We start from the raw sequence: 9,809 nt of genomic DNA, 5'->3' as shown, positions 1-9,809 counted from the left end.
CCTGTGCCCACCACCATCCGTCACCTACAACAATTCCTTGGGTTCACTCATTTCTATCGTCCTTTCATCTGTGACTTCAGCAACCCATGACTTCCCCAACACAACTCCGATGGAACCCCCAGGCTCAGCAGGCTTTCCTCAAACTTAAACAGCGCTTCACCACAGCTCCCATCTTGCTCCACACAGACCCCTAACTGTCCACATCTAGTCTAGGCGTGGGAGTAGTACTGTTTTAACACAATCCCCTAGACAATAAATTACACCCCTGTGCCTTTTTCACGAAGACTAAACCCTGCTGAGCAAAATTGAAATTCAAGCATTGTCGACCTGCCCTCGTGTACTACCCCGGAGATAGGGTTTGGGTTTCCACCCGAGGATTGCCCATTTTGTCCAGCCCCCAAAATGTAGGACCCAGCTTCATTGGTCTTTTTCAGGTGACAGAGGGAAACAGAGATCCGGAAGCGGAAGTGAGAGCGGGCAGCGCCCGATATAAATGTTAGGTGGCCCAGGGGGGGCACTCTTGAACTATCCTTAAGCCAGCCATCTTGTTCTCTTCTGCCCCGGTCTAGCCCAGCCTCATCCCCTTGCCTCCTTCCCCATTGCTCGCACGTTGACGTTTTGTTATTCATTCAGTTTGTCTGGTTGTGTTTGGAATGCTGGAATGGGTCAGACTCGAATCCCGCTAGTGGATGCTGATTTACTTATTCATTTCCCAGCGACATTTAGCCATAATCCAGAACTGACTTTAAGAAACAACGATAATAAATAATATACACAAATGACTGTTTTGACTGTTATTCCGTGCTTTTGTATCTCACTTGTAGTCAATTTCTGAAATTGATTTAAACTTCTTCAGTTTAATCTTCTTATAACAGCAGGAAAATGAAGTAAAACACAAAACACCACTTGATCCATAACAATGGGATAAAAGGTGGTGGCAGCCTTTAGTGTCAATAGGATGCAAATATTTATTTGGATTCTTATATATGTCTAAACAAAAAGGAAACATTAGTTTGCTCAATGTCATTGCTCAAAGTCTGTGATTCATATAAGTGTCAAGAGACTTGCCTGTTTTTGCAGGACAGAAGATTTAGGCAAATTCTCTGTCAGTAGTATAATTCTTTTACCCCAGTGGGAAGGTTGACATAATGATGACAATCCCAGAATTACATTTTCTGCTGCATTTTGGTACATGTGTTTCTTTGTACACATAAAATGGTCACATATAACATACAATTGTTTCGTTACATACATTTTGTGTATTCTGTTCAAATCAATTATTTATTAAAACACACAAACTCTCATTTTAAGCGTGATGTGACTAGTCACACGCGACATGTATATGCGTGTGGGATAGCGGCGCACTTTCGCTCCTCCTCTGGCCAATCGCAGGATGCGATCTGTTGACAGACATGCGTTGTGTCCAATCAGTGGACTGGGCTACGCGCTGGAGTTTCGGGATAGCGAACTGCACAGCTGTTTTACTCGGTTTCAGAGAAGGAGCTGACAGGAAACTCACTTTCCTCCAGATGTTACGCAGATTCTGACGATATGTTTTTTTCTTACAACACTTTATTTCGTTGGGGATTATGATTTATATAACCGAAGCGCTCCTTTTGTCCAGTCCAACCTCTCGTCGTACTTTTCGCTCTCTGGTGACCCTCCTGAAGACGTCTGAGGACGACCAACGGGCGGCGTGAAGGGCCGCGGGGATATGGGTTTCTCGCTGCCGGACCCATAACCGACTGACGTGGGGCTCTCGGGGTGGTGGCTCGGGGGAAATCGGAGATGACTGACCGGGCCGTGGCTCTCAACTTTGTGTTGCGCGCCATGTAAACAATGCTGCACTGCTGCGTCCGGTCACCGTCCGAGAGAAATACAGTTCCCGCTCCCCCGCGCCAATGCCCCGCCTGAGCGGGATGACGGCGTTTAGAATGGTGGAGGGCCGGTGCGCACTGCAGAGGGAGGGGGTGTTCCGCTGGTTCTCCATGCTCAGCTCGGCGCGGAGGGCCGAGTTCCTCTGCGGGCTGCTGGACCTCTGCGTGCCCGTCGAGTTGCGCTTCCTCGGCTCCTGTCTGGAGGACCTGGCCCGGAAAGACTACTACTCGCTCCGGGACGCAGAGATCAAAGCCAACAACCCCGCTGACCTCGCCGGCCTCACCAACATCACCGACGAGGTGGTGCGGAGCAAGCTGCTGGTCTCCCTGGCGCTGCTCAGCTCCGACAACCGAGAGGCGGCGGCGGTCCTCTTCCGCACACTCACGCACACCGACTCCATCATCCACAACTACGGGCTACAGCTCCACGACGGCCAGACGGGGGAGCAGTTCCTCCTGCTCTTCACCATGGCGTCCAACCACCCGGCCTTCAGCTTCCACCAGAAGCAGGTGCTCCGCCAGGAGCTGGCACAGATGTTGGACCTCCTGCAGGTCACTTGCGGCCGTCCCACTGGAACCGTCCCAGCTCCGAACTCCGGTGGAGACCAGGTAGGGCTGGAACGGTGTGGACAGCGTACATGTACTGGGTGGGAATATCCATTTTAAATCACCTGATTTTGCATATTTACATATTCACTCTACAGGTTCATCTACAGGCTATTCACTAATGAAGGATGTGTTGATTTACTGAATGATGTTCAGCAAGAGAAAGACTCAGGGAAGCAGCTTGTTGCTATTGGAGATAAGAAAAATAAATGAAAATAAACCACAGTATTCTGATTTAAAACAAAAAAAGGAAAATGTAGGCTGATCTAGCTGCTAGTCATTCATTGCATTTATCAAACAATTTAAAATCAGTAGAGGGACAGTCCCCTCCGGAGACACTCAGGGTTACTAAGTGTCTTAGTAAGTGGGCTTTGATCCTATGACTTTGTGCTCCTTTTGGTTAATAATGTTACAAAGCACAGGCCAATTTTATTAAAGGAGACAACATTTGTTTGCAATTATCAGTTGAAGTGAGTTGATTGTGGATAGATACTGCTGACTGTTGGAAAGGATTGATGGTGGACTAGATGTGTATTGTAGTGAAGTGAAGCGAAGTGTGAAGTGATTGTCATTGTGATACACAGCAGAACAGCGCACAGCAACACAGTGAAATTTGTCCTCTGCATTTTACCCATCACCCTGAGTGAGCAGTGGGCAGCCATGACAGGCGCCCAGGGAGCAGTGTGTGGGGACGGTGCTTTGCTCAGTGGCACCTTGGCAGATTGGGATTTGAACCAGCAACCTTCTAATTACGGGGCCGCTTCCTTAACCGTTAAGCCCGCTCTAGTAGATCTGGTGCAGGGTTTCTGCAAGTCTGAAATCACATCATCTGAGGTTTAATTTTACATAACATACATTTTTACTGAACACAACTTTTAGTTGTATTAACTGTGTATGGCACACTTACTGTGTATTGGGGAACAAATCGTATTTCCAATATAAACATAAAATAGATCTTTATTTGTTCTTGGTTTTAACTGGTTGAAACCTGTAGGGGCCCAGTTGTACAACAATGAAATTAATAATAAATGAGATATATTCTGGGACTTGCGTTATGCTCTTTCTAGTACAGCACCTGCTTCCTTTAATTCAGGGTGAGTGCAACCTTGCCTAGTTTAATGTTCTGTGTCTCTCTTACCATCATAACATGAAGAAGCAGGTGTCATGTGTTACCAAAGTTTCAGTGTTGCTTTCCCAGGACTGTGGCTCCAGCTGCTGGTGACCTCAGCCTTCCAGTTTTAGCTCATTGCCACTGTTCAACTGGCTTCCCTGGTGAGAGGCATGGCTTCTGCTCACCAGAGTTTAGCTGCTCATTGTTCAGTGTGAAATTAAATAAAAAATATATATATAAATTTAATGTCACATGGTGCATTAACCCTTTAAGCTGCTCCCTTGTCAGCAGTGTCACTTGGAATGAGAAGTCCAGTATCCATTTATATTTGCCACCACAGTTAATTTTCACTACAGTGATGTGAAGTTCCTTTAAGCAGTGTCACAAACACTCCCATCATCCAGTAATAAGCGCATACCTTTGCAAGGAGTGAAATTTTATGGTCATTTGGTCAAATGGTTTGAATAGACAAAATCACAAAACGAATAATAAGATTTATAATAACCAATAAAGCTTTTAAAGTGACAACTAAGTTATTGAACACAGCATTCCACTGTATTCCATAGTATTCCATTCTGAAAACATGTATGCAGCTATTCAATCATTTGCAGCCATTTCCAGCCATTAGAACTAGGGCTGAATGATATATAGAAATCAAACTGAAATTGCGATTTGAATTTAGAGGTACTTACATAATTGCGAGAGGGCAGGAAAAAGACCCACTATGCATCTTGCATGCCAAAGACATGCCGAATGTTTAAGCAGTTAAAAAAATTGAGTAACTGTAAAAACACGAAATCATCTTTTTCATGATGCTGGCCACCTGTGGTAAAATTGCCTTGACCAGGGGTTGGCAACCCGTGGATCTTCTGCACATGTATTCATGCTAGTAAAAAATGGCCTTCTGACAGTTCATTATGGAGTGTAAGCTTGTGAGATTGTGTTTTCAAAATTTGAAAATGTGTTAAATTGTGTTGGTTCAGGAAGAACACCACAATGGGATGTTACATTCCATTGTTTATTAAAAATAAAAGACATTCTGTATTCATTTTTACATTGATTATTGTATTTTTTTAATCACCCAGAAAGTATTCTGGGTGACTTTTAAATGTTTTTATTGAATGCTACCTCTGACATTATTTAGCTCATATTTCACTCTTGCTTGAATTCTATTTCGTAATTTTGAGTTTAAGAGCAATAAACATGTTAATAAATTCATGTTTTTTCTATATGATATGTAAAATAGAATGTATTAATCGCTGTATTAGTCAATTAATGTGGGAATAATCAAGAACCGAAACAATTAGAAAAATGAATCATTAGATGTGTTGGTGTATCGAAAAATGATTGCTAGATTCATTGTTGGAACTGACAACCACTCTTGCGCCACGCAGGCCATGGAAAAGAATGGGTTTCACAGCATATTTACAAACCGGATTCCAAAAAAGTTGGCACACTAAACAAATTGTAAATAAAAACTGAATGCAATGATGTGGAGATGGCAAATGTCAATATTTTATTTGTAATAGGACGTAGATGACAGATCAAACGTTTAATCCGAGTAAATGTATAATTTTAAAGGAAAAATATGTTGATTCAAAATTTCACAGTGTTAACAAATCCCCAAAAAATCAGTAGCAATAAGAGGCTGGAAAAAGTAAATTTAAGCATGACACTAATTAGGTCAATTGGCAACATGATTGGGTATAAAAAGAGCTTCTCACAGTGGCAGTGTCTCTCAGAAGCCAAGATGGGTAGAGGATCACCAATTCCCACAATGTTGTGCAAATTGCAAGACTTTGCATCTATCATCATCAACTGTGCATAACATCATCCGAAGATTCAGAGAATCTGGAACAATCTTTCGGTCCGCTTCCTTGGCCTAGTGGTTTAAGGAAGAAATCTGTGCATAAGGGTCAAGGTCGTAAAACCATACTGGATCCCTGTGATCTCCGGGCCCTTAAACGACACTGCACCACATCCAGGAATGCTACTGTAAAGGAAATCACAGAATGGGCTCAGGAATACATCCAGAAACCCTTGTCAGTGAACACAATCCACTGTGCCATCCAAAAATCTACAGTGCAAAGAAGAAGCCATTTCTAAGCAAAATCCACAAGCTTGGGCATTTGCCAAATGCCTTGAATGTAAATTTTCACTGGGCCAGGGATCATTTAAAATGGAGTGTGGCAAAATGGAGGACTGTTCTGTGGTCAGACGAGTCACGATTCGAAGTTCTTTTTGGAAATCTGGGACGCCATGTCATCCGGACCAAAGAGGACAAGGACAAACCAAGTTGTTATCAAAGCTCAGTTCAGAAGCCTGCATCTCTGATGGTATGGGGTTGCATGAGTGCGTGTGGCATGGGCAGCTTGCATGTATGGAAAGGAACCATCAATGCAGAAAAATATATTCAATTTCTAGAACAACAGATGCTCCCATCCAGACGTCATCTCTTTCAGGGAAGATCCTGCATTTTTCAACAAGATAATACCAGACCACATTCTGCATCAATTACAACATCATGGCTGCGTAGGATCCGGGTACTGAAATGGGCAGTCTGCAGTCCAGATCTTTCACCTATAGAGAACATTTGGCACATCATAAAGAGGAAGGTGTGACAAAGAAGGCCCAAGATTTTTTATTCTAAAAATATTAGAAGTTGGCATCATTGCATTCAATTTTTATTCACGATTTGTATAGTGTCCCAACTTTTTTAGAATCCGGTTTGTATAAGGAAAATGGTTTATAGGTCCCCTATTATGAAAATTTCACTTTTACATTTACATTTAAGGCATTTATGAGACACCCTTATCCAGAGCGATTTACAATCAGTAGTTACAGGGACAGTCTTCCTGGAACAACTTAGGGTTAAGTGTCTTGCTCAGGGACACAATGGTAGTAAGTGGGATTTGAACCTGGGTCTTCTGGTTCACAGGCGAGTGTGTTACCCACTAGGCTACTACCACCCTAGTACTTTTATGAGATTATTTACATTAATACTAGTTCCCCTAGCCTGTCTATGCTCCTACAGTGGCTAGAAATGGTGATAGGTGTAAAGAGTTATTTGGCCATTCTGTTTTGACGTTCAGAGAGTGGCAGCTCAGACGATTGGATCTGGAATTTGTCATCTAATGTCATCATAAGGGGAAAGTTACCTCCCCTTTCTCATACTTTGTCCCACCCCTCTCCTAAAAAAGCAACCATTATGGTTTCCAAATTGTGTGAAGCATTTAATTGGTCAGTGATTGAAAATGAGCACAAATGTTTCGATGCAGTGTGTGGAATCTGGTCTGGTCTCACTTTCAAATGCCCACTCACTTAAGCCTCTCCTCCTTGTCCGAAATTCATAATAGGGGACCTTTAAGTATAACAGGTGATTTAAGCCCTGATCTGGTGACTTGAAAAGTGAAATGGTCATCACAACAAACATTAGAGTATTGCTCAAAGCAACTATATTTTAAGTTCTCTTTTAGTGAACATTTTTATTAAAGAACTATTTTGTATAAACAGATATATTCAGGTTGTTGTATAGTATGTTGAATGTGAGTGTTACATTTACATTTACAGCATTTATCAGACGCCCTTATCCAGAGCAACTTACAATCAGTATTTACAGGGACAGCCCCCCTGGACTCAGGGTTAAGTGTCTTGCTCAGGGACACAATGGTAGTAAGTGGGATTCGAACCCGGGTCTTCTGGTTCATAGGCGAGTGTGTTACCCACTAGGCTACTACCACCCTCAGTGTGAGAATGAAAAGGCAATGTGCTCTTGAAAATTGCTCGTCTTGCTTGATCTTTCCAGTGGATCACTGATTCTTTCTTTTGATTTGAAGGCTGGTCCCTCTTTAAAATGTTGTAATTGTATTAATTGCAATTTGCTCGGATGACTGTCGACAAAGTCAGGAAGACTTGCTCAGTTTTGCTGGGTTCCAGTATAAACAGTAACCCTGCCACACTGTGTCCCAGAGGAAAGAGAAACCCAGCTTGAGGCCACAGTGCACTCCAGGATAATGGTGTCTAACCCAGAGACAGACATGCTGTTTAAACATGCGTCTGAGGGAAAGTACCCGTACCAAAGAAAATGTTATGTTGGTGTTGGCTAACATTCTGCTTAGGTAAGCACATATCTCAATGCTGAAATCAGTCTGTGCATGTGAGTTATGAATCATCAGGAAGTGTCCATGCTATAACTGAAACATTGTGTGTTTCACACATCACTCGCTTTTACACTCCAGCATTTTTGATTATAAAGTCCTGAAACTGTGTAATCTGCTTGGTTTCTTATGATCTGTGACTGATTAGGTTTTTCATAGCACTGCTGGGGTTTTTCAGACCGGTGGCAGATGTGGCAGAAGCAGTCCTTATTGATTTCAGTAAGTCAGGAGGAGCCTGTAGTGTAGAGAGGAGAGCAGTTTACATGACTGTAATGTAGTTTCTGTCACAACCCAGCATGATGCAAAGGGAAAAGCATAGAGTATCTAATAAAAGTGAGTACACCCTTCACATTTTTGGAAATATTTGATTATGTCTTTTCTTGGGGCAACCCTGAAAATATGACCCTTTGATAGAAAGTAATCAGTATACATCTTGTATAATAGTGTAAATGTACTGTCAACTCAAAACAACTAATCAAACAGCCATTAAGGTCTTAAATGCTGGCATCAAAAGTGACTACACCCCAATTAGCCATTTTCTCTACTCGGTGTCATGTGCCTGGTAAGTGTTACAAGGTGTCAGGTGTGAGAAGGTGTGTTAAACTTGGTGTTGTTGCACTCACACTCTCTCATACTGGTCACTGTAGTTCAACACGGCTCCTCATGGTAAAGAATTTTCTGATCTGAAAATAAGAAGATTGCTAACATCCTGAAACTGAGCTGCAGCAAAGTGGTCAGCATTATATCCAGTGGTTGTCTTTTGAAAATAGACATATGAGTAGAGTTTAACAACTAGATATTTTAGCGATTTTAGTCAGAGAAATAATGCCGGTTTTATGATTATCTCGATTATTTTATGTGAATTAATTGCATAACTATATTAACATATATAAATCTCACAAACACATTACATAAAGGTTTTGAACTTAAGAAGCTATTTATTCCAGCTGTTCAGACAGAAAAATAAAATGTGTAAATAAAATAAATCACTGTTGTAAGTCGCTCTGGATAATGGCATCTGCCAAATGCCTTAAATGTAAGTGTAAATATTCACATCTACAGTGGAGGAAACAATTATTTTACTTTGAGGTCATTAACTAACTCTTCCCGTGTAGTTCTAGGATGATTTCTCACCTTTCTCAGAATCATTGAGACCCCACGAGGTGAGATCTTGCATGGAGCCCCAGACCGAGGTCGATTGACAGTCATTTTGTGCTCCTTCCATTTTTGAACAATTGCAGCAACAGTTGTCACCTTCTCTCCCAGCTTCTTGCTAATGGTTTTGTATCCCATTCCAGCCTTGTGCAGGTCTACAATTTTGTGTCTGACATCCTTGGACAGCTCTTTGGTCTTTCCCATGTTGGAGAGTTTGGAGTCTGCCTGATTGATTGATTTTGTGGACAGGTGTCTTTTATACAGGTGACTAGTTAAGACAGGTGTCATTAATGAGGGTGACTAATTGAGTAGGAGTGTCTAACCACTCTGTGGGAGCCAGAACTCTTAATGGTTGGTAGGGGTTCAAATACTTATTGAAATGCAAATCGAGCTCAGCGGGGTCTGTCGGTGAGTAGATCAGCGTTGATAAATCTGGTAGGGTATTGATAAACCTCTGCACTGTACTTGATGTAATTGTCTGTTTGTTTGAGTTGAGTTTATTGTGTCTAAGGCATACTTTACTTAGCAGATGCTTTTATCCAAAGGGACTTACAAGAGGAAGACACCAGCAATTCTCTTTCGGTTTCTATAGATTTTGAGTTTACAAAACTAAGAGCCCTGATAAGGCCTAACTTTTTTTTTAAAGCGATGAGGAAGTTTTTTTTTTTTTTTTTTTTGCAAGACTACATGGGTTATGTTGGTATAGAGAATCTCAAAAGAGTAAAATCAATTTCCAGGTTTGTGTGTAATACCGAGGTTATCATTATAAATTATTACGATGCCACCTCCTACTTTTTGACAGTTTCGTTTTGCACTGAAACATTATTACAAAATCTGTTGGGAATAAAATGAGCCATTTCATTTAGAAATATATTTCAGCGGCACTTGAGGTCAATTTGTACA

At 41.8% G+C, this 9,809-nt stretch overlaps 1 protein-coding gene across 7 annotated transcripts in view; it reads left to right on the top strand.

The window, feature by feature from the left end:
- Window positions 1–1,458: 1,458 nt before the first annotated feature.
- The window catches only part of zcchc14 (zinc finger, CCHC domain containing 14), a 30,503-nt gene continuing 22,152 nt past the window's right edge, over window positions 1,459–9,809 (top strand). For all 7 annotated transcript variants that reach the window (XM_028958532.1, XM_028958531.1, XM_028958527.1 and 4 more), the window contains exon 1: window positions 1,459–2,486. In XM_028958532.1, coding sequence (XP_028814365.1) covers window positions 1,902–2,486 — 585 coding nt within the window. In that variant the 5' untranslated portion in view covers window positions 1,459–1,901. The remainder of the gene's footprint in view (window positions 2,487–9,809) is intronic.

The sequence above is a fragment of the Denticeps clupeoides genome, chromosome 17 (genome assembly GCF_900700375.1).
Source record: "Denticeps clupeoides chromosome 17, fDenClu1.1, whole genome shotgun sequence".
NCBI classification, from domain to species: Eukaryota; Metazoa; Chordata; class Actinopteri; order Clupeiformes; family Denticipitidae; genus Denticeps; species Denticeps clupeoides.
The sequence above is the reverse complement of the archived record's forward strand: the minus strand, read 5'-3'. Positions and strand labels throughout refer to the sequence as shown.